Source organism: Pseudochaenichthys georgianus, chromosome 12, assembly GCF_902827115.2.
Source record: "Pseudochaenichthys georgianus chromosome 12, fPseGeo1.2, whole genome shotgun sequence".
Taxonomy (NCBI): Eukaryota; Metazoa; Chordata; class Actinopteri; order Perciformes; family Channichthyidae; genus Pseudochaenichthys; species Pseudochaenichthys georgianus.
The window spans coordinates 27037811-27063676 of NC_047514.1; the positions used below are offsets into that span (position 1 = coordinate 27037811).

Sequence of the window (25866 nt, forward strand, 5' to 3'; positions counted from 1 at the left end):
GATAGAAGAGAAATGTTGTGTCTTTCTTGAAAAAGCTTTAGACGCATTAAACACGGCTGCCAAACGGGTATGAGATCTACTGTGAGCTCAATGGAGCTATAACCGCAATACTTTGTTGCTTATTAACCCATCGTGATACATCGTGGGCCCACTGTGCAACCAGTCATGAATCACTCTTCTATAGCATCATTTTAAATTCTACCTTTCTGTTTCTGTCTTTCTGTCTCTTCTCTGTCTTCGTCCTCTCTCCCAGCAGAGTGTTTCGAGGTCTCCTGACTCCCGCCTTCCCACTCAGGTTTGTGGTGCACTACAAAGAATCAACAACTTGCAAATCAATCGGTATTGACGTAGACCAGATGATCTCAGGCTGTTTCACCAAACTAGACGGAACAGCGGCTACTGACAAGACGCCGACAGCCAATGATCTGTGAGAAACCTTTGCTAGTATAGATCCTATCTACATCCGTAATTGACCAAAGAAATAGGGTTAGATAATCAAGCCTGTTTAGAATATTAAATATCTGTTCACATCCAAATGTTCTGGCTTTCTATAATCCCTTGAACAGACAAGAACTGAGGGTGTTTAAAAAAGTGAACACGTTATTTAGACGGCAGAAAGAACATGCATTTCCCACTTCATTATCCTGCGTGCTTGTTATATCCTTCCCTACAGTGTCAATCATTGTCACTATACAAATATGGCGCTACAGTTGGTACCAAATGAAGATGTTCCTTAAAGCGAATGTTGACTGACGGGTTATCAGGTAGTTGGAGATACATTTAGATACGTTTCCAGTTTTAGTTTTTCCACTATGAGCTGCCAGGTTGAACTCACGGTGACACTTTATCTACAGCATGTTTACAGGTTCACTTCTAATTATAAATCAACTAAAACAATGCCACCTCAACATTAAAAGACACATCTCTATTTTCATCTTTTCTTTCTTCTTGCCACAATGTCTCGTAGGTGTTCTTTAAGTGTATGGGAGACTGACAACACCAGAATTGTAATTGACTTAAACCAAAATAGGAGGTAAAAAGATGAATGAGATTTCTACCATTACCGATAAGAGATTTTTTTTCCTCGCCATGTGTCTTATGTTGGGGCTCCTAACTCCTAACCTTCACGCCACATTAATCATAAACACAACAAGCTAAGGCATTGAATATGTTTTCATCCTCAACCATCTTTATACTCAGACAATGTTTATCTGAGTTCTTTGGTTCATTTTTTCTTTTTTAAACTGAGATACAAATAATTTGCTCATGTTGGTGCAAATTAGGATTGCCTACAACCAAGCTACGTATTTGACACAAATACATTCATTTGGATCAAATTCTGTCGTTCATAGTGACCCATTTTAACAATTGGAGTTGCCAAGTTTAGCTTGTGATCAGTCCATGTCCTTCAGGCTTGTCGGAGACTGCCCACAACATACAGTTTGAAGCAAAAACAAAAAACCATTTTGCTAAAAGATAATGTGCTACAGTATGTAGTTCGGCTCTACGGGTAAACTACAAGATCTATGCCACCCCTACATGTACCTTCACTTTGAGCGTTTCCCTCCTCTCCGTGCCTAGGTGAGGTTGTTGTTTTGTGACCTTGAATATCATGTTCGTATCCATGAGTCTTGTGTATGTGTCCTTCAGGCTTGTGAGAGACTGACACACATAAAGGACATAGCAATCAACAGCTTTTATACATTTATTCTGTGACACATTTGGTTTGGGTTAGAAGTTACCAAGTTTAGCTTGTGCTAAAAATGTATATACTACATATTCACAGAACACTGGATTAACTACACTACATATAGTACTACCATGTACCTTTGTGTTCCGCCTCACTATTTACACTGTGCCCAGATGAAGTGGTGGTGTTGTGGCCATGAGACTCTTCTATGTGGCCATGCATTGATTCTTCGATGCCAAAAGTGAGAACGTGGCCATGAGTCTCTTCTTTGTGGCCATGAGTCTCTTCTTTGTGGCCATGAGTCTCTTCTTTGTGGCCATGAGTCTCTTCTTTGTGGCCATGAGTCTCTTCTTTGTGGCCATTCGTCTCTTCTTTGTGGCCATGAGTCTCTTCTTTGTGGCCATGAGTCTCTTCTTTGTGGCCATGCGTCTCTTCTTTGTGGCCATGAGTTTCTTCTTTGTGGCCATGAGTCTCTTCTTTGTGGCCATGAGTCTCTTCTTTGTGGCCATTCGTCTCTTCTTTGTGGCCATGAGTCTCTTCTTTGTGGCCATGCATTGATTCTTCGATGCCAAAAGTGAGAACGTGGCCATGAGTCTCTTCTTTGTGGCCATGAGTCTCTTCTTTGTGGCCATGAGTCTCTTCTTTGTGGCCATGAGTCTCTTCTTTGTGGCCATGAGTCCCTTCAACGTGGCCTTGAGTCCCTTCAACGTGGCCTTGAGTCTCTTGTGCATGGGTATGAGTCCCTACTATGTGGCCTTGAGTCTCTTGTGCACGGCCATGTGTGTCTCGTATGTGGTCTTTTGTCTCTTTTACGTTACCATGAATCTCTGATTTGTGGTAATGAGCATCTTCAACGTGGCCATGCGTTGCTTGTACATGACCATACGTCTCTTGTACTTGCTCATGAATCTCTGGTTTCTGGCCATGAATCTCTTTTACATAGCCATGAGTTTCTTGTACGTGGCCATGAGTCTCCTTTACTACGCTATGTGATCCTTGTATTTGGGCATGGATCTCTGGTTTGTGACCATGAGTCTCTTCAACATGGCCATGCGTTGGTTGTACCATGCCAAGAGTGTCCTGGACTTTGACATAAGTCTCTTGTTGGTGGCCATGAGTCACTTGTACGTTGCCATTAGTCTGTTGTCTGTGGCCATGCGTCTCTTCAACATGTCCATGCGTTTCTTGTTCCTGGCTATGAGTCTTTTGTAAATGGTCATATGACTCTTGTTTGTCGACTTCAGTCCCCACTATGTGGCCGTGCTTTTCTTGTACATGGCCATAAGTATCTTGTAGGCGACCATGAGAGTCTTTTTCGTTGCCATGAGTCTCTTGTCCGTGTCCCTCATAATTGTGGGAAACTGAAACATAACAGTTGCCTTTTAATACAACAAACAAAAAGTAAACACATGGTCTAGTCTACAGGGGCAATGTTTTGCTTAATTGCCAGGTTTAAATTGTGGAGGAGGTTCGTCTACTGCATGTTTTCATCACCACAGGTTGACTACAGTATATAGAACTACAAGATTATTGCTACCACTAAATACCATAAAAGTACCTTCCCCTTGCTCAGATGAGACTGTTGCTTTGTAGCCATGAGTGTGAAGTTCATGCTCCTCAGACTTGTTGGGGACTGAAACACCACAAATATTATTCACATTAAAAAGCAAACGCGTTGATACATGTCTGCATTTCCCAACGTCAGGAGGGTGAGTTGCCAAGTGCAGCTTGTAAGGAAAGTTTGGCATATTTTTTGCAACTGAAGTAAACTTTGCCTTCACTTCATATAAAAGTGATACCTTTTCTTTTGTTCTGCTCGTCATGCTCGCTTTCCGCCCCGTGCCCCGATGGCGGTGTGTTGTGTTCATGGGCCTCATGTACAAGTGCCTCATATTCAAGGGGAACTGAAACACAACACTCGCCATTGAAATAACAAACAAAAGTCTACAAATATATCTACTATTTCCATTGTTTTAGGGAATCTTGGTTGAGAGTTGCATTGTAGTATACTTCACATGTTTGCATAAGCTATACTACAACATTCATCTACATTAACTCTATTGTAGTGGATATACTCTAACTCTCTGCATACACAAGATATACCTGTCTCTTCAGTTGTTTTTTCTTCACCATCCTCCTCCTCCTCCTCCTCCTCCTCCTCCTCCTCACTACCCTTCCCTTGCCCAGGTAAGGTTGCTTGAGTCTCATGAAAGTGTTCCTCAAACATGTGGGAGACTGAAACAACGTAATCGAAAAATAAGTTTGATAAGAGACAGTTTTGCTTTAAGTTGCCAAGTTTACCACAATGTGAAATTCTATACTTTAAATGATCACCACTACACCCAATTACATTTGGCTACAATCACTACGCTATGTAGTCAAATATACCTTGCATATGTCGAGGTGAAGTTGCTTTGTGGCCATGGGTCTCATGTACCTCTCCTTCAGATATATGGCGGACTAAGACACCACAATGTTCATTAAAATAACAAGAACACATCTCGTATATATACACCTATTGTTTCACCTTTTTTTTAGGGGGCCATGTGTTGTGAGTTTCTACGTTTGATTTTAGTTTATATTCATACTTTTGATCAGTATATGATTGTATAAATCAGATATTGCATCATATTAGATTTGTAAACTTTACACAGATAGAAGATTGACACACTGTAAGGATATTTATCATGAGAAAACAGTTGTTGTCCCAAAAAAGAAACGGTTCTACTAAGTTGTAATAGTTTATATACTTCATATCCTTTTCTCAGAAAGATACATCTGTAGATAAATACATTATTTATCTATTTCACCTTCATCCTACTATTGGTGTCAATTTGATTTAGCTCCATCGCTTTTGCTGAGTGACTACCAGGCTTTTACGGTCCTGCTTTCCATCGTGTGCTGTCAAGTTATACTCATAGTAAAAGTTTATCTACTGCATATTTACAGCGCCAAAAGTAAACTACTGTATATAAATCCACAAGAACGACGCCACAACAAAGTATAAAATAATAATGCCGCTCTTTTCAGTTTCTCTAGCTTTATGATCCTTCTCCTTTTCTGTTTTGAGACCAATATAATCAGATGTTGTAGAAGAACGCATGAGGTGTTTCACAGGCTGAGCAAACAGAACTTTATAATTAGGCTGATACTGCAGTGGGTTAAGATTACTGATATCTGCCTTTCTCCCCTTTCCTCAGGGACCTTGTTTCCTCTCACCCTCTGTCAGATCGTGGACCATCAGGGGCCTTGTTTTCCTTTCTCTTTCCTTTCACCCTCTGTCAGATCGTGGACCATCAGGGGCCTCAGCCCTGGGTTTTTCATTTTTTGGAACAAGCTTTGAGAGTCAGAGAAGCTTGAGAAAGTCGTTTATCACTGCACTTTCCTTCTGCGTGTGGAAGGAATGACATGCACTTCCTTTTATCTGAATGTCCTGAAATGTCATGTATGTGCTTGTATCTTTGTTCTTTTTTATAATCTATATAATCTTATCCTATATCTGGTGAGAGTGTATTTGCCCAAAATATGAATATTCATAGGATGCTATATCGTGTATTGTAATATTTATATTGTAGTGTAATGTTCTCTGCGCTGCGCTCACACACAGAATCTCAAACCAACTCCAGTTCACACATCCCGCTTTTACTGCATTTTTAATTGTCGCTTGCTCAAGTTTTCCCTTTTCTTTCTCTTTTCTCTGGATGTTCCACTTTCCCAGAGGGCTCTATGCCTTTCCCAGCATCCTTTGCTTTGTGTTTGTAGGGCTACGAATACAATAACAGAGATGTGAAACTGGTTCAGTTTATGGATCAAGCTTCCTCTTCCTTTTAGGGGGCACACTTCAATACATCTAAACACCACCGTCTTTCTCACAGAGTCCATTCAGACTAAAGATATAATTAGCCAATCACATGAAGCGACCACAACATGCACGCCACTGATGGACCACCACCACCACACCACCAGAGAATACAATGCTGCATGCATCCATCTGGGTTTCCCCTTGAGGGGTTTTTGGACGGGCGATGTACGTCTCTTCAGAGGGGGGCATCCTGCTCCCCTGCAGAGCGTCCCCCTTCAGGCGATCTCCCGCCCACTCACTCCCCCTTCATCCTCCCCCCCCCCCCTGGGGCTCCAGTGAGACAGGCTGCCAGCAGCTGTTCTCACAGTACCCCGGACCATTTCACACAACTGGCATCATGCCATCAGTGCATCTCATCAAAGTAACCCCTGCCTCCCCCTACTCATGTCCGACTCTGGCCCCACTGGACCTCCTCTCTCACACATCTGTCACCGCTACACGCGCACGCACACACACACACACACGCACGCACGCACGCACACACACTGGAGAGCTAATCCTCTCTTGTGGGAGAAAAGGAGTCTGCATCACAGTTGTTTCAGAGGCTGATGTAGCACGGCAGTGAGCATACATGCGTTTCATCTCCGGACCGGTGCTGCCTTGGGGGCAGGAGTGATTTGAACTGTTCTTGGCATTCATCTCAATCAGCTCGTCCCGAACCGTCTGAGGCCGCGGTCAGAGCTGCTGCTCACTTCACTCAGACACATACGAGGAACCTCAAAGATCATGTCTTCATTTTATTTCAATCTTGACATTCATGTATTATTGCCCCTCTGTGACATCATATGTTTTACTGCAGTAAGATAAAGTATATATTTATTTCCCCTCCAAATGTCAACCCCAACAAGACCATGAACTACTCACCATGTGCTAGCTTGAATGCATTTTCACTTCAACTTTAGTATTTGAAACACTTCTGCAGACACAGTGTCACGTGTGTGCAAGCATCTGTTCGAGTATTGTCTTTTTCAGAAATGTTTTAAATATTGAGTTTTTTGTTGTTGAATGCATTCGTTTGTGAAGTCGTGAGCGTACGACTGGATACACCACACTTGAATTATATAATGCACGAGCTGTGGGAGAATTTGCAAATAGGTCATTTGATTTACGGTTGAGATACTGTTGCGAAACAGAGCGCCCATTTACGACAATCTATCCAAAGACGTTCTCCATCTGTGTTGACCGTTGTTCCCTGCTGAGGCCAACCAGATAACCAGATCACTTTCTTTAAGAATTCAAGGTAACTCGGGAGAGTGATTTTTATAAAAATGATACTTTTGGCATGGAGTATTCTCCTAATGTTCAGGGCGATGTTTTGGATTAGATCTGATTCTGTCTGCTGCTCCGTCTTCACATCTCTCCGTCACTCTGATTCTCCACGATGCGCTCTGTCTCCAAACGATGCACAGCCAGTGTTATCCGAGACGTTCCTCATCCTGCCTCTCACTCACTCACCACATTAACTCCATTCCACTGCCGCGAACCTAAATTGAATAAGCGTCTCTGACATGTGATACGATGCTGAACAACATAAGATAAAAGCTTATGAGCACGTTAACGTCACTTTCACCTCCTGAACAATGTCCATTTCAGAGAGGTTCCACTTCCACCCCATAAAAAGCATCAAGCTGGAACTAAATGAGATGATTCTATTTGCTGGCACTACTCTATAGCTACTGTCCTCTATGGGTGTGCCTTACCTCCTCTCTCACTAGGCCTCGGCTCTGAGTGCTTTGCCTCAGTCCCAGGCAGGCTCTTGTGATGGTAGAGACGGGTCAGGACAGACTTCACTGTGATTGGATGGTACTGGTGGTGGTTATGTTGATCAACAGCTGGATGATGTGTGGACTCCTTTGGGACTGGGACAGACAGATGTGTGTGTTCAGGGGTGGTCTGAAGGTGTGAGCTCCTCTGCTGAAGGGGGGGAACCTCTGCAGGAACAGGAAGTGTGTCAGAGTCTCCTGTATGCAGTGGGGGCTCATACAAAGGGCCGGGCTGCAGTTGAATTGTTCATTTAGCTGAAATGACCCTGAGATTTTTAAGGCGCAGCCATGATAAGAGCAGCTGGGCTCTCTAGGTGATAGGAAAGGAGCCTCAATACTTCCCTTATAATCCCCTTTAGTTTAGGATACACTGGACCATCTAGTAGGAAGGAAAGGAGATAATGCTTTCCCACAATACCTTGCAGGCGCTAAATTGAACTAGATGGGTCGTTCACAGAAACAACAGGTCACAATGCTTATTCAGCATTTTCCAATTGATGCCGTAATTTGAAGAAGGGCCTTTTGGTTTTGAACTTTCTACACCGTTAAATCAAAATATGAAAGTTACTTTTATTACTGTCAAAGGATTATATACATTTTCACAGTATTTATTGTGTTATATGGGGCTTCTTAAACTGTTTCTCAACCTGTTTGAATGGGGGCGATGTGTGGGCCTAACAAATGATGCATTGCATAAAGTTGTATTTGTCTAAATACGTCCATACAATAACACCAAGGGGGATTCATGTGAATTAAAACATGTGGAGTGTTTATGATAATGTTTCACTTGTATTTTATTTAAATTCTCACATTGGTTATAAACTAAATATGATTGTCCTATGTCCATGTTATAAAGCCTCCACACTATAAGAGCGCACAGGGCGAAGGGTCTGGACCTAATCAGCTGTACGGAATGTTTCTCGTTTGCCAATGGCAGACATAATTAGAACATCCGCCTGCGCAACATAACTACGTCGGCCATTAAAAGAGCAGTCAGATTCTTCACGTATTTCATTAACCCCATGATGTCGCTCATAGAGGTTGAAGAATATTACATCACATGTCACTTTTATCCAAAGCGACTTACATACTCAGTACTGTGGACGATCCCACAGGAGCACTTTGGGGTGAAGAGTCCCAGGGACACAACGACATGCTGACTGCAGTGGGACTCGAACTTGGTACCCCCTGCTCTGAAGTCCAGCACACTATCCACTGAGCCACAGCCGCCATACAGCCAAATTTGCTGTAATATATTGTTTAGGTAAGACATGCATGTTGTGACAATTCTCCCACTCTAACACATAGTCTGAAAGTTGGGTGGAGCCCTCTGTGACTCTGGTGTCTGCTGCTGTAGCTCTGGTGTCTGCCTCTGTAGCTCTGGTGTCTGCCTCTGTAGCTCTGGTGTCTGCCTCTGTAGCTCTGGTGTCTGCTGCATTAGCTTCATGAGGACAGATAATGTGAATGCAATGAGGAACGAGCAGGCGGAGACATTAGCATACGAGATGCAGCCTCAGATTGTTGATCCACAGAAAGCCTGGCTATCCCTTATTTCATCCCAATGCACACACACACACACACGCACGCACGCACACACACACACACACACACACACACACACACACACACACACACACACACACACACACACACACACACACACACACACACACACACACACACACACACACACACACACGCAGCGATGGTGTGATTTCACACTGCTGAGATAGGCTAAACTCAAAAGCTGTTCCACAACCCTTTCACTGCCGGAGAGCTGTTTCTTTGTTTGTTCTGTAAAACACAGTGGCTGTTAAAGGTGTGACTATTGTTATCATGGCTGTAAAAGGAAATATCACAGTGTGTGTCAAAGTGTGCTGCTCTGTTTTACACTTCCCATGCTGTTTGGGGACGTGTGCATATGTGTTTTTGTCATCTCCCAGTTTGAGAGATGAACAATAACGGACGTTTCCACGTGTCACCTTCACATCAGCAATGAGCGAATTCTGTACGGTGATACAGTACACATCGTCAATTGGTAACCTGAGGCGGGTGGACCTGGATGTTTCTTTTTGTATTATATATGTTTCATTGCACTTGTTGTAAGTTGATTTGGATAAACGCGTCAGCTAATGAAGTGTTACGTTATCGAACATGGTTTAGTTTCCTCATTTCTATCCTACGCTCAGAGACAGTAGCATTCATCTTCTAGTTCTAATAGTTACGTTCCCTCTAGGATAGTCGGTTATCCACCTCCATTGTTTCAACTAACTGTGGAACACAGATAGAGAAAGCATCAAGCGGCACAACAGAGGGCGAGCAGGGGGTCTCTAGCTGATCAATACAAGCAGCGGTTTGGATCACTTTAACCATCTATTCTGACTATATAATCACACTGCTATGATTTAACCTATACTTTGCAAGAGCCTACCTTCACTTAGATCAGGATGATGAGGGTTTAGAGCAGTGTTTCTCAAACTTTTTCATACCAAGGACCACTTAACCAATAAAAAAACACTCGCGGACCACCTAACTCTACAAATATCCAAAAACACATCGTTTTTTTACAAATCGCCTGAAAATGGTACAAACAAGTGGCCACATGTGTGATGAAGGTGTTTATCTGGGCTATATCATGCAATCGAAAGTGAAACTTAAGCTTGCTCCATTGCGGAAATATTCCCGCGAGAGTGCGGAAAACTTAAATAAATAAATTTATTTCAAATGTGAAATTTTACTAATATACTCACGGACCACTAGGGGGCGCTCACGGACCACCAGTGGTCCGCGGACCACACTTTGAGAAGCACTGATTTAGAGAGCTGAAATGTGAGTTTCCAAGCCCATAAACGGAGCCGCTGGAGGATAAGGAATCTCTAAGTGTCATTTTCAGCCACGCATCAGCGCCAGCACTCTCTCAGCAAGGCAGCAACGACCCAAGCTGATGCATTACATCATCTGTGACGTGGGCCTGTCTGTTTGTGCAGATGGACTCACGCACACACACATGCATGCGCACACACGCACGCGCGCACACACACACACACACACACACACACACACACACACCACACACACACACACACACACACACACACACACACACACACACACACACACACACACACACACACACACACACACACACACACACACCATGTATACATCACTTCAGGGGACATTACATTGACTTACATGCATTTCCTGGAGACTTATCCTAACCTTAACCATAACCAACACATGCCTAACCCTTACCCTTACCCTTACCCTTACCCTTACCAAGTCTTCACCCTAAAATTAATGATCCCCCTTGTGGGGACCTCCAATTTGTCCCCATAAGGGAAGCCAGTCCCCACACGTGACTATGTAAACAGATTTAGGTCCCCACAAGTATAGTAATGCTAGACCACACACACACACACACACACACACACACACACACACACACACACACACACACACACACACACACACACACACACACACACACACACACACACACACACACACACACACACACACACACACACACACACACACACACACACACACACACACACACACACACACACACACACACACACACACACACACACAACTTCAGGTGTCCTCCACACTGATGCATTTGCATATAACGAGATCATTTGTGCCGTGTATTAATGTAGCCGAGGAAATGATAACAATAACGTGTAATGCCAGCTGTCAGTCTCAGCATGCTCATGGTTTATTAGCGCCGTGACAGACGTTGATTTAACTCTGCGCTAATGAAGACATTGTGATTCAGCACCAGTTAACGTTTGGATCCAGAACACCTAATGGTGGCGCTCGGAGAGACTGCATGGATGTTTTTAATATGTCACATGATTTTCCAGACATGATCCAATCTCTCTCGGTCTGAGGGCAAGTTCAAGCTTTACAAAATGCAGGGACGGCGGACAGAGAGGATGGTGGTCGGTCTGGTATAGCAGTGTGTGTGCAGACACTCGTGTTCTGCATTCAGGTCATGCTGCGGCTCTGGGAAGTCGTGTGAGGTCACGCTTGTTGGATATATATGACTGGGTTTTAGGATTTTGTCTGACCTCCCCTCCCCCCTTCGCCGAATGCCCATCTGTGCAGCCGACCAATGGGATGCCTCCGCTGTGGATCAGACTCTCTTGCCAATAGATCGCTAATCCTCATCTGAGCATGCTCCGTGACTTAACTGGGACAGGGACAAAGGGTGAAACTACGCTGACATGCTGCTAACGTGTATGAGGATGAGTGTGCTTCTGCAGCACACTCTACAGACGAGGTCCACCCATGTACCCTACAATACATATCCTACATGACATACTTTTAATATGGCTTGATCAGGTTGTAGGTAATGTAACAGAAAGTATGAATTGTGTAGCCGTTTTTTATGTGCAGCAAGAAATAGAAAAATGTAAATCCCAAACTTCCTTAACTCTTCTCTTTACATAGTTCACACATGTCGTTTTCCGTACACGTGTTTCTGCAACAAGTGCATGTGTAATGAGATGAAAGATGATGTCATTCAAAATGGCTTGTGTTGTTATGTGATGTGGTTACAGCCACGCATCGTCATGAAACCTGTGCCTTCGCTTACATGGCCAGAAGTCAGTCGTTTAGGGTTCGCAGTTATTTTGTAAGTCTTGTAAAAATGCAAGACGGGTCGATTTCCACTCAGAGAATCCAATCTTTAGATCAACTGACAAGGAAAGTATTTGCAGCCCCATGGAGGGAAAATAGTTTTTGTACAACCAATTTTTACATCGATGACAATTGGAGAAAAAAACCTCAATATATATATATATATATATATCGTATTTTCAAAGAATGCATAATGCTTTTAATGCATATTTAAATGCAACTGTGAGCGAGAGAAGATACCTGAGACTAGAGATGATGTCATTCAAGATGGATTATGTTGTAATGTGATCTAGTTATGAATGTCACAGGAACTTCAGCTACATGTGTATCAGTGTGTGTGTGTGTGTGTGTGTGTGTGTGTGTGTGTGTGTGTGTGTGTGTGTGTGTGTGTGTGTGTGTGTGTGTACAAACAGTAGTGGCAGCCGCTCTGTGAGAATAGAACCTAAGACCTCAGAACCCCGGGAGAAAAAAGAGTGGAGGAAGATGATTTATTGGTTTCACTGAACTGCACCATACTATATGCCCGCCATAACTCCAAGCACGCGCACGCGCACACACACACACACACACACACACACACACACACACACACACACACACACACACACACACACACACACACACACACACACACACACACACACACACACACACACACACACACACACACACACACACACACACACACACACACACACACACACACACACACACACACAACAAGGGTATACTCCCGTCAGGGTCAGGCTCAAGCCAGCGGAGGTAGAAGGCAGTAATACTCTGCGATGATCGTCCTGGTGTCCTAACAGTGCAAGTGTATGAGGGGTTATGTTTGTACTGATTTTAAAACTTGATATATTGCATTATGTGAATATATAGTATGTATTTGGTAATAAGTGTGTCTGAAAAAAGATACAGCTTGAATCTCATTAGCTCTTTAAATGTGATATTTTGGATGAAAGTGTGAATGATTAGTAGATTGGCATTACATTAATGATAACACATTTGATAGTGATTTGAAAGCTTGGAAAGCAATAATAAACTGGTTTTAGGTTATAAAATATGGTTTTTCTTATTAATCTATGATTGTCAATTGAATACCTTGGGACTTTGTTCAGACAAAACAAAAATATATGATGGACATTTTGTGACTTTCTGCATCGACCTAACGATAAAAAACAAACAAATCCAAATGTCTAGAATAATTGACAAGGAAAATAATCACGACCTAGTTATGCTGGTGAAATATAGTCCACATGACGTCATGGTAAACGACAACAAAGCGTGTGAGGTGCCGCGTCCTTCACAGCAGGATTTAAAAAGCTTTCGCAGCACCGTGACTCTGTTTCTGTAACATCGAAGTTTCTGCCAGCCCCTCCTAAATCACAGCTAGTCATTGACTTCTTTGACTTCCCTTCACGATGCCAGCCAAACAACAAAAGTGCTGTGCTGTTCAACAAACACTCTTAATGGATTTCCTTCAGACATTGCAGCTCCTCCCACGTCCTAAGTGCTCTCCTGCAAGAACACGAGAGGACCGCTGCCGACCAAGATGACAGGTTTAAATTTAGCATGAGGCCGAGCCGGGCTTCGAGGTCCACTTTACTGTACATTCAAGCGTCTAACACAAACTGCTTGCATCCTGGCTGCTTAAGATCAGTCAGTCAGAACAAATAAAGTCAAAATGTCCAAACAGTTTGACGCCAGCGCTCTCGGGACGAGGCGACCCACGTCTGCATTAACGTCAGAGATATACGACGGGGATCAGCCGATGTACAGCTTCAGACCTCCACTAAGGATGAATTATGCATGATATATACACTGCTCTTCAGCGTCTGTAATCCACAGTGTCCACATCACTGCTGCTGCCTCATTTGACCAGCTGTTTAGATGCTTAACCCTGTGAGTGATACAGTTAAATGCTGCGCTGTACAAATACTCCAAACTTCAGTAACAGTTAGCGGGTATTGTAACCAACATGGCCCCTTTCATTGTGTTTTAAAATAACTTAAAATGAGATTATTATTAATACCTCTGCCAAGGAAGTTGGTTTCAGTTTGGGTAGACTTGCACTATATGTGTCTGTTTTTCTGTGTTATTGTGTTGCTCTGTTGGAGAAGCCTGTGACCTAAGACATAACTACTCTGTAGCTACGTTCGGATGACAAATAAAGAACCTTGAACCTTGGGTGTTATGTTTGTTAGCTGACTAACATGATTAGCATGAGATTAGCATGGTTCATGGTTAGCATCATCAGCAATCATGGTTAGCATGATTACCAACATCGAATGACAGTTTTCATTAAAGTTCCTGCAATGGAGAACCATTGGCCAAGGACACTGTTTTAATATTAGGAGTGGATTGATTTAGAAAGGCAGAATTCTACTTTTTGTTTTCATTTATAGAAACAGCATTGAGCTCTCCGATTCCCCTTACATGTATTCACCAATAAGCAGCCTTTTTATTAGTCACAGAGGAGTTTCTAAACCACTTTATAATCATATTATCTTTTGCTATTCAAAAGAAAATCTTCCAAATAAATTGAAAGAAAGTTATTGAGTGTTTTTTTACAAAGTGGAAGATACTGTAAGTGCAAGTCTCTGTAGATCATTTTAACTTGCTTACAATAGAAATACACTTTTTGCTTATTGGCTTTTCTTGAGAATAGTCGCAGTGAAGACCGTCACGTCAACAGCATGTTGTTTATATAAGGTTAACTTCAGCTGTCAAGTACCTCTCGCTGGCTAATGTACTCTCTTGCCGCTTCCCAAGGGGCTCCAAGTGCTCATGGGTAAAAGCCGGGGATATAGTTCAGCTTCTAGGATGAGTGTGGTGCTCTCTGCTTCACCCTTGGGACCACCCTCACAGTCGTGTTCACTGCATTTCACCTTCAACACCACCTTCAGATTCACCCTCTGTCTCGTGTTCAGGAGCAGCAATGTCTTGTATGAAGTTGAACGTGGTAAAAAGGATGAATAAAGGGGCCCTGACATGCTCACGTCCTTATCAGTAGGTAGTGTCTCTACTGCGACATGTCTCCATGCTGTCATGTTCAAAAAGCTCTTTATTGTAGCTGGCAAGTACAATGTGTTGGAGCGCTAGCCAATAGAAGAGCGAGTGTTCCATAGTGATGTCACTCTGTTACTTTAGTAAACAAAGGAGCCCAATGGAGGCGTTTCAGTCAGGGGGGGGGGGGTGTGTGGGAGATCACGAAAGCCTCTATACAGGAAAGGAAAAACCTCCAAAAACATAATAAGGCCTATTCAACAGACCGAACCTGAACCACTCAACATACTTTAAGCCCTCTACCAAGCATCTTTCTTCTCTTTAATAACATCCCCATTATTTTGTATCTAACTCAGAGAGGAGACCTTTTCAAAACTTCTGCAGTGTAGTCCAATTGCTGAGTCTATCCATGCATCAGCCTGCTACTGTCCGGCCATGTGGAGAACAGCCCGCGTGTCAGGGCTGATGCTGCCACTTTGCCATCGCTCTGTCCAACAGCTCGGAGGCTGAGCCTCTCCTCAGAGAATCCCTAATCAAATCCCTTCATTCCTGCCTCCCCGAGCCCCTCACCCGGAATCACACTGCATTACAACTCACTAACATATGCCCACATCCTCCTTCTCCACCATTTCTCTCCCCGTCTCGCTTCCTTCAATCCCTCAGCAGCACTGTCCTTTAGTCTGAATAAGAAAGAGCCGAGCTGTGGAAGAGTTCCTGCTGCAGGTCGGTGTGATGTGCCGTGATGAAAGGACATGGCGACAGAGAGGCCTATTAATAATGAAGCAGAGAGGAGACGCAGGGAGGGAGAGGGGACTGACGAGAGCCAGCTGAGCATCACAGGGGGAGCGAGGGTTTAGCAGACGTACAGAGCGGGGTTAAAAAGGACATTTCAATGCAACAGAAAGGGGGAGAGACAATACAGGAAGCAAGGGAGAGTGGAAGACCACCCCCTCTTGTTTCGCTTTGCATTATTACTTACTAGAACCGGAGGGGGAACCAGCAAGTGTGCCTGAAAGAGAATAAGAACAAGGGAGAGGAGATGAGAACTTGTTTATTTATGCATTCAATTTGCCTAAAGACTCCGCCTCCTTCTTCAGACTCAGGAGGCGGAGAGTGCTTCAGAGCGTTCTGCTAAATAAGGTTTGTTGTAGTCGACCTCTTGCTGTCTTCAAGTAATTACTGGGTGTCTACCGCCTGCTCCTTAGTCCCCGGCTTCACCTTTTATTCTGCTGGAAATCAGAGCCCCTCATCATATGTGTATGTTTGAGTCCACACTTTGGGCCTTTTTTGCATGTTTTTCCAAGTATTTATAGTCAGCCTGGCTTAGCACGCATAATGCACTCTGCAGAGACCAAACGGCTTCGTAAGGATTCTTTGTAGCATTTCAACAGAGCAAGCTGCAAACATTTGAATTGTTTAATTGTGCTAATGGAATTCAGCGGTGTGAAAGCGCGGGGATGAAGCTCTGAAGGCGTGTCGGTATAGAACTGGGTTAGGAATAACAGCATGATTTAAAACATAATTAAAATATGCTGACATCCTCTGCAGTGTGCGAGCAGGTACAGGTGTGTCTGACTGGGTGTCTTTCTGCCATGTGAGTGTCTATGTTGGTTTGAAGGGAGAACTAGGGAGGGGCTGCCCTAGATTATTATTTTATCATCTTTCTACCGGCTCCACTCTCAGAGAGGATTCCCCCCACGCACTCTGCGCCGATACAGCGCTCTGATCTGCTCTCTGCAGCGAGGTGACGACAACTCGCCCAGCTCAGTCCCTCCGTCGTCTTCTCTCAACTCGTTCCTTTCATTCTGCGTCTCATTCAGGATCTCACAGTGATTATAAACCTATACTCCCATCAAGCAAGTGACAACATCTTCCTACTGACACATTTTGAGGAAACAAATGACTACAATACGTTTATCTGATTTATTTCACCGATACAAAAAAAAGTGTAAAGGTGACAATTAGCCTTTTTATAAGGGGTGATGTGCTGGACTTCTTCCGGGATATATTAAATATAATATCTTAATTATTTAGCAAGGACCTTATTGTCTTCAAAGCACCAGGCTAGCTGTTTGTGTTAACTAAGCTAATCAGCTGCTAGCTTCACATGTAGCTGTCCTTTCTGTAAGCCTTTCATTCCTTTACACGCAGAACAAACCATCCTAAATGCAGCAGTGTCCAGGCCTTCAGAGGAAACCTTCCCTGTCTGCAGTATAGTATTGCAACATATTTAAGTAGTGCAATTTAGATCAATCAATAGTCATTTCCGGTAAAGCGGTAAAGCGAGCTGACAGACATTCAGCTAGTCAGCACTATGTAACAGTCAGAGTGATGAGTTGGATCGCCACAGAATGGACGGATGAAGCTGTTTGAGGTACGTACAGGAGTTGGGGGTCCCGTTGGGGGTCGGCAGGTAGGACCCTGCCTTCCAGGACTTGGCTTTGAAGCCCTTCTTGCAGCGCTGGCAGTCCTGGCCCGTGGTGTTGTGTTCACACTGGCACTGGAGGTTCCCGTCCAGCAGCAGGCACTGGGAGGAGTGGAGGTTACACTTACACCTTTCAGAAGAGAGGAGAACACACAGGTGGCAAGGTGAGACGTGAGGACACAAGGCAGAGAGTGGACCTGCACTCACACACTGATACGTGTTAAGGATGCTAGGTATTACGGGGTGTTCACAAGAAGAGGAGAACAAAGTGCTGCGTGTTGAAGCTCTGAGCAGAGACGCACAGCAGATCTATTGTGGGTGAATTGCATTATGGTCATTATTGTAAAACAAGATTAGGAGCGTTGGATTAAAGTAAACACGGTTGCTCGAAATGTGTTGTTTACCAAGCTGTCAATCACCATGTGAAGCGATGACACGGCCATTTCTACTGATCATAGTTCCATGGTTGAGGTCGACTAGAATACATTCACATCGTTCGATGTTCCAAACTCACATTGGTTTCTCAGCATCTCTGTAGTCTGTGTCTTCACTCTCTGTCCTGCACGGCCTGTTGGAGCTCCTGCCCCCCCCCCCCTCCCCTGTGAGCCCACTGTGCTCTGATTGGTCAGCTCGCCCACTCTGTTCTGATGAGTCCACCACCGTTACAGCGGAACATCAGTGATCATGTGTTACCATGGCGTTTGTTAGCAACCAGGAAGTGAGACCAGTGATGACAAACAGATGAGAATGCTGCGTGGGGTCTGGGGGGCCGTGTTGGGGGGACGGTGCTGTGAGGAGCGGACCGTGTGAGCTGGGTTACTGGGGTCGTTTCCCGGTTGCTGCGTGGGGTCTGCGAGACACCGAGACTCCGCGGAACTCAGCCTGAGCACACACTCAGGTGTGTGCGTGGATCCGCGGAGCCGCGGCTGAGAAAACACAAGGCTGAGTGTGTGTGTGTGTGTGTCACCATGACCAGGAAGAAAACAATGCAACATGAGAACTCTCCAACGAGGCGTTCTGGGGCAGCATAGACGGGTCTTTTCTGTTCTTTTTTTTTCTCTGGAAGTTTTTCCTTGTACGATGTGAGGGTCTAAGGACAGAGGGTCTGAGGACAGAGGGTCTAAGGACAGAGGGTCTGAGGGTCTAAGGACAGAGGGTCTAAGGACAGAGGGCCTAAGGACAGAGGGTCTAAGGACAGAGGGTCTGAGGACAGAGGGTCTAAGGACAGAGGGTCTAAGGACAGAGGGTCTGAGGACAGAGGGTCTGAGGACAGAGGGTCTGAGGACAGAGGGTCTAAGGACAGAGGGTCTGAGGACAGAGGGTCTAAGGACAGAGGGTCTAAGGACAGAGGGTCTGAGGACAGAGGGTCTAAGGACAGAGGGTCTAAGGACAGAGGGTCTGAGGACAGAGGGTCTGAGGACAGAGGGTCTAAGGACAGAGGGTCTGAGGACAGAGGGTCTAAGGACAGAGGGTCTAAGGACAGAGGGTCTGAGGACAGAGGGTCTAAGGACAGAGGGTCTAAGGACAGAGGGTCTGAGGACAGAGGGTCTAAGGACAGAGGGTCTAAGGACAGAGGGTCTGAGGACAGAGGGTCTGAGGACAGAGGGTCTAAGGACAGAGGGTCTGAGGACAGAGGGTGTCGTATTGTCATACTGATATTCTGTACAAACTGTGAAGTCCACTGAGACAAATGTAACATTTGTGATATTGGGCTATAAATAAACATTGATTGTTAGAGTCTTACTCGCTGCAGGGTGCACTTTGAGGGTGTGAGACTCTGCAGACCGTTCACATGCAGAAAAAGCTACATCACACAAGGGGACGGGTGAGAACCAGAAAGGCATGACATGGGACCTTTAACATGAAGAGAACATCTTTGGTTTTGTATGTGTGTATGTGTTAAAGGTGTGTGTCCCTGTGCATGCATTATAACATGTAACCCAGAGTATTGCAAAAAGGTGTACTTTTGTATTAAAGAAAGGCTACTCTGTTGGAATGTTGTTATGTTGATCTCATGTCAGTATTGTACCACAACACACTGGCACAGACCCCACTGCTGTGTGTTGTTTGTACAGACAGTCTGAGCTGCTTCATTAACACCCTGAATAAAGCGCTAACAAGGAATCAAACTCTTCCACAAAGTATGGATCAATACCAAAAGTCAATGGTCCTGATTCACTGGACATAGATTTGAAACCTTTAATTGCTTCATGAAATAGTATATATTATGTTCCCTAAGTGAATGCAAAGTACTGTAGGTCCAAGATTGTTGGCCCGACCCACTCTCTCTCCCACACCGCCCTTTTGGAGCAGATTGTTGTTTTCAATTACTGCTCGGAAATTCAAGTATCTTGAGTGTGTGTGCTCAAGTGTGTGTAAGTGCATAAACATATTGTGTGTGTGTGTGCACGGTGCGACCGCGGAGGGCAGGGCCCAGCTGGCTGAAGGTTGAAGTTCTTCTGGGAAGGAAATGAGGATCTTAAGGACATTCGGCGGCTACGACTTTAAATTACAGCCTTTTCCAGATGAGCGACTGGACTCCAATCCAGTTTGTTCCACTGGAGTGAACAGCTATCCGTCTGCATCAAATATTCAAAGAATGGCCGCTGTATTCTGGCGAGATGACTACTTCAATCTCCCTTCCTCACAACTCATCAGCTTTTTCTCATCACTTTTTCTTTGGTGGCTTATGCTAGCAAGCAACCTCAACCCAACATTACTTTCCATACAGCATGACTTAAAGTTAGAAACACACAGTCGGCCTCACCGGGGAACCAATGGAGACAGTCGATCGGGGAGTTGTGTCTCACATCAAGGGGCCATCCTACACATTACCCACGTTTCCCTCTGATCACCCGGACAAGCTGACAGAATGCGCCAGGGAGAATCCATCCTCCGACAAGGCCTTGTTTCCTGCATGCTTTCTGAAGGACACGAGCTGTCCACTTAGCGGGGAGGGGAATTGAACATCTCTTTTTCATAGAGAGAATAGAGACTGAAGCGAATGTGTGTGAAATGAGACAGGTGTGTGTGTGTGTGTGTGTGTGTGTGTGTGTGTGTGTGTGTGTGTGTGTGTGTGATGCATTTATCTGAGAGCGACGAAGCCAGACAACAGATCAGAGAAGCAGAGGCCTGGATTGAGTGATTGACAGCGCCGGAACATATCACTGCTTCTCATCTCCTGCGTCTGCGCTGATACATCTCACCCGTCTCCTCTGAAGAGTGGAAGCACACCTGAGTGCGGGATCTAGAACAATGGTCTCCAACCTTTTTAAGCCCAAGATCCCCGACCTCGGCCTAGGTGAGAGGCGAGATCGACCTACCCATGGCCCAGACCGTGCTTCCAGTTCGAGGCCTTTCATGGGCTAATAGCCTCTGAATGACTGTTACAATGAAGCCTCCATCAGCAGCTCACGACATTCATTTGTACCCATGAATATACCGTCATTAGATGGTTATAAAAGGCCCGATTCTGTTTCATGTCGTAGGCTTTTGTGAATTTAAATGGTCTGCAAAGGCTAACATCCTTTTGTTCTCTCCTACACGCTGACTTGCCCCCACCCACCCCTCTGCCCCTCCCAACCCTACTTGAAACGCCTCAATTGGACTCCTTTGTTTACTTCAGGAACATAGTGACATCACTATGGAATCCAACACATTGATAGGCTAAGGGGCGGGACATCTCTAAGCGGTTGGCCAATCACAACAGAGCTAGCCAGCTAACCAATCAGAGCAGACTGGGCTCTGGTTTCAGACAGAGGGTGAAAAGAGGTGCTGCAGCACAGACAGTATGAGAACAATAAAGAGCTTTTTGAACATGAAAGCGTGGAGACATTAGTAGAGGCACTTAATACTGATATGAAGCTGAACATGCTGACAACGAGCAGAATAGGTTCCCTTTAAAGCAAGGAGACGCTCTCAGGTTGGAACTTGGAGGACGATCCGTCCCCTTGACGTGTCTCTCTGACTCCTGCCACACAGTACAGCACCAGGAAGACCTAAAGTACTTCTTGCCTTGCACTCCTTCCGCATGAATGATGTGACACTCCGACTTTTCAAGTGCCATGTCTCTTAAGCTCCCTCTCTTTCGGATGACAGCTTGCACTGGGATTTCTCCCGATCCCCCTTCTTCGGTCCCTCCACGCACAAATAATACATGGGCACAATCATATGTTAATGTGCAAGATGTCTGCCTTCACTGCAAAGTCTTCAAAGTGGGGAGTAGCAGCTCTGAGCTGAAGGAAGTTAAGACGGGACAGATGGATCCATCATAACCCTGTCTATTTACTGAGAGAGCAAGAGGGAGGAAATGAGAGAAGGTGAGGGAGGAAAAGACAAAGAAGGGCACGAGCTGGGGGAGAGAGAGAGTCTAAGAAGAGAGGGGAGTAAGTGATTCAAATGTATTTCAGTCTACATTGGAAACCACACACACAAGGCGGTGTTTTAATTAGGTGGTGTAATGATGGGTCGATACTTCTGTTTATGCGTCTGCTGGGGACCCAGGACAAATAAGAGCATCGTTCTTCTCAGCAAACGGGCAAAAAGCACTTGTATTTACGCTAAAGCGACAAAAGCTCTCTGCATTCGTCAGAACTATGACTCTTGTTTGTTGGGAACAAAGCAGGAAGTCATGAACGCTATTATAGAGACACAAAGTGCAGGGAAGAAGGATGGGTGGGTCAACACACACTTTAATACTGCTGATGTGTCCAGTTTCCTATCAAGCACTATCACACCATATAACGGATCCCACCACGGCACCAATACGCTTCTGTATTCCGCTGTAAGGAATGTTGTCCTGTTGTTCAGGAATATTCATCAGTAATCAGAACTTTGGTTCCTTGTCACCTTTACTATACATTGAAGTGACCTTGGGGATTATATCCCTGCATTGTCTTGTGTGTGGGAATACTAGTTTTAGGTTGTGCAAATAAACATGCATTTCTAATACTTTGTGATTGAAAGGACTGGTTAGCTTGAAGTTAAAACGTGAGGAGGTAAACCTGGTTGTTGGGTTACAGCTTGTATTACTGTATATAAATAACTTGCCTTGCTGGTGAAATGCCCCGTGTGTCGACCAGCAGGACCACCACACATAACGTGATAGGACCTTTTTAAGTGCCACCAAAAAAAAGGCATTTACACAAAATGTGAATACTGAAATAAATCCAAGATAGACTCCTTAATACAAATAAGCAACGATATGTTGTGCTTACCAAGTCCTTGATGAATAATGTCAGCTGCTAAATGGCATCTTGTCGTTTTTCTGTATGATTTTAAGTTACTATTTGTGTGTCCCTTCAGGTTACCGTCCTCCAACCTACAGGGGATAGTATTTCTCAACTTTTGCTTCAGTTTTGCATCCATATAGAATACAATCATATATCGCCAATTTGCACCAATATGTGTGTTCTTTAGGAAATATGATACTGGATTTTAGTAAAAGTTTTATTCAGCATATATCTCTCAAGTTTCTAAAATGTTAAGACTTAGGGTGCGTTCACACCTGCCTTGTATAGTCCGGTTGAATCGAACCCTGGTGCGTTTAGCCGCTTGGTGCGGTTCATTTGGGTCGGTGTGAACGCAGTCCGAGACCTCTTAAGTGAACCAAACAACCGGACTCTGGTCCGCTAAAATAGGTGCTCTCGGAGCGCTTGCTTGCGAACTCTGGAGCGGTTCATTGCTGGTGTGAACGCAGTCCGCACCAAAACATAGGAAGCGTAGTATTTACGTGTCACAAGAACGCGGATATCTTAAAAAATCTTTAGAGAAAGAGTCTTTCAAGACATCCGCGGTTGTTTAGTTAAAGAGTAAAGCAGAATTAAGTGTTGAACAGTGTCGTGTAAAGTAAAAATTCTCCGTCAGCTACATAAAAGTAAGAACACCTGTCGTCGGTGAAACGCACCTCCTCTGCAGGACGTCTCTCATGGATAAGCAGCCGATCTAGATCCCTCCGCTTCGCGTCGGGCTCCTGATCAGCCTGTCGGTGTTCTTTTCCCCATAATGACCGCGCTGCTGCACATTATGCCGCTTATTACATGGCCATATTCTCAACAAAGTAACAACATGACTCCCAATATTAATTGAAATGCTTTTGTGGATTTAGAAAATTATTTTATTGATTTACATTTACATGCATCCGCTAAGAAAATAGTCCGTTGTTACTGTTTGAACTAACGTGGCAACGGCAGGAACTGCTTCGATAGCGTTTTTGAGGAGCTTTTTGATTACAGATTTGAAAAAATCGTTGCTTGCTTTAAAAGTAGCCCAATTCATGATGTCAAACCTTGCGAAGTATCTAGATATCCCTGCCCTAATGCCAAAGTAACTGGCAACTGCATATGTGTCGCCGTCTGACCTATGTCTGGACCGCTGCGTAAAAAGGAGGGTTTCTGCCCGTTACTTCTCCGCTGTTTTCTTGTCGCTCTTGTCTTGTCAGTTAGTTTCAGCCAAACTGTATTCAGTTAAATCGAACGGACTTCTTTGTGCAGATGTGAGCGTCCTTAACAACGGTCAATAAATCCTTGACAGCGGTCTGTCTGTTCTGGATTAAAAACGTGGCACGTGTTTTGAATTGACCAATCAGAATCGAGTATTCAACAAAGCCATGTAATAATGTTTTTTAACGGACGTTGTCTGATTATATAATCATATGTCTGTTGATCTACAGACTAACAGCAGCATGAGAATAACCTGCCGAAAGTGCCGATGCTCCATGGCGTAGGCTCCGCTAGAAATTGCCGGGATTTGCGTTTGTACCCCCTTAATGTCTGACCAATGGTTGAACAGCATTTCCGAGCACATAACTTGTGTTTAAAGTTTATAGTCCGTTTGAGTTTTGCCCGTGTGAACGCAAACCGAACCTTCTGAAAAATGAAACAATGTAACAAACTGTCGTCTGGTGCGCACCAGAGAGCGGACTATTAGGTGTGAATGCACCCTTAATGTCACTGCAGAACTTCATCTTACTTCCTATCTCAGTTGTTCTTTTGCTCTTGCAAAACAATATTCATTTGTGGTATATAGTTAACATTTTAACGGTTGTGTTAAAGCAACACAAAGCACTTTAAAGTAATCGTCACAGAAACGGTGGTAAAAAAAATCAATGGCAACTTAAGACAGGATATGACGTACTTTCCAAATATCTGACCCGACGATGATTTACCATGATCAAGTGTTGTTGTAACCTAAACCCACGCGTGCAGGACGGGACGGCCTCTGTGGGGTCAAAGAGTAGGTTTGTGTCCCGACCACGTCCCTGTGACGATACAAGAAATCACACTTTGTTGAACAAATATTGCATATGAACATTATCCGTCCGGCAATTATGTATCCTCCAAAACATACTGTAAAACCCTTTCGTAGGATGAAAACACACATCTTTGTAGTAATGATTACGATATATGTATTTCTGCATATCTGCATGAACTCAATGATCAGTATTACTGATCTAATAGCCATGTACACATCAGTGCCTGTGCGTGTTTCTCTGTCCGCTCTCCTCTCAGTCCGTCTCTGTGAAGTCATGCCGGCCTGTGTATTTAATGATGTGAGGGCTTCCTGTTTTAGACGGCAGAGACGCAGCAATTAGGGGAATAAATAATAAGAAAGATAAACAAACATCAAGGGGGAGTCATGTGGTGGCGGAGCCGGAGAACGCAGCTGGAAGCAGCCGTTAATGGGGCTTTATCTGTCTCTTTACTATCTATTCCTCTCCGGGACGCAGCTATCACTCCCACTCCCTCCTTTCCTTTCTACTCCTACTGGATTTTTCAACTTTCGCTCCCTAATTCAATTCGCTGTGACCGCTCGTTCCCGTCTTTTCCTTTTGCTCTTTGTTTTCTGATCTCACATTTGATCCTCCAGCTCTCCGTCTTTTAGCTCTCTTGCTTCTGCGCGTTGCACCGTGCGACTCACATACATGTGATGTGAAGCCATCAGTGTCACACTTAGACAGGACATTACAGCGAGCATGAAACCTATCGATTGTCACTTTAATATGAAATAAAACCGAGAAGGCCGGAAATGTACATATTCTAGATGTTAAAAACTAAAAATGTAGCATAAATAATGACGTGAATGGTGAATATATTGATCTCTCTCTTTACTCTAGTCAACCTATTGTTGTATCTGCTGTATTTTTCCACTTTATTCTGCTGCGACCACTCGTTCCAGTCGTTCTCTTTTGATCTCACATCTGACCCTCCATCTCTTTTCGATGTTTACCCCTTTCGCCCTTTTGTTCCTGCCCATTGCACCAGAGCTCACTGAGGAGGCTTGTGTTGTGTGGAGAGAACAGAGGCTTATGTTGTCAGTCCAGAACTCTAATTGATTCAGGACATCTCTATAATTCAGAAGCTGAAACAGTGTCAAAAATCACTGGAATGATAAATTGGTTAACAAAATATTGATCTCTATCGATAAGTCGACCTATCACTCTCAGAAAGAGAAAACTGTCACTACATCCCAG

The 25866-nt window shown here is 44.3% G+C and overlaps 1 protein-coding gene across 1 annotated transcript in view; it reads right to left on the bottom strand.

The window, feature by feature from the left end:
- ntng2b (netrin g2b) overlaps positions 1-25866 on the bottom strand; it is an 80409-nt gene that overhangs the window by 10307 nt on the left and 44236 nt on the right. Inside the window, exons 4-5 of the mRNA XM_034095956.2 lie at positions 17354-17526; positions 15951-15980 (exon numbers count right to left, since the gene is read on the bottom strand). Of these exons, the coding sequence (XP_033951847.1) occupies positions 15951-15980; positions 17354-17526 (203 nt within the window). The remainder of the gene's footprint in view (positions 1-15950; positions 15981-17353; positions 17527-25866) is intronic.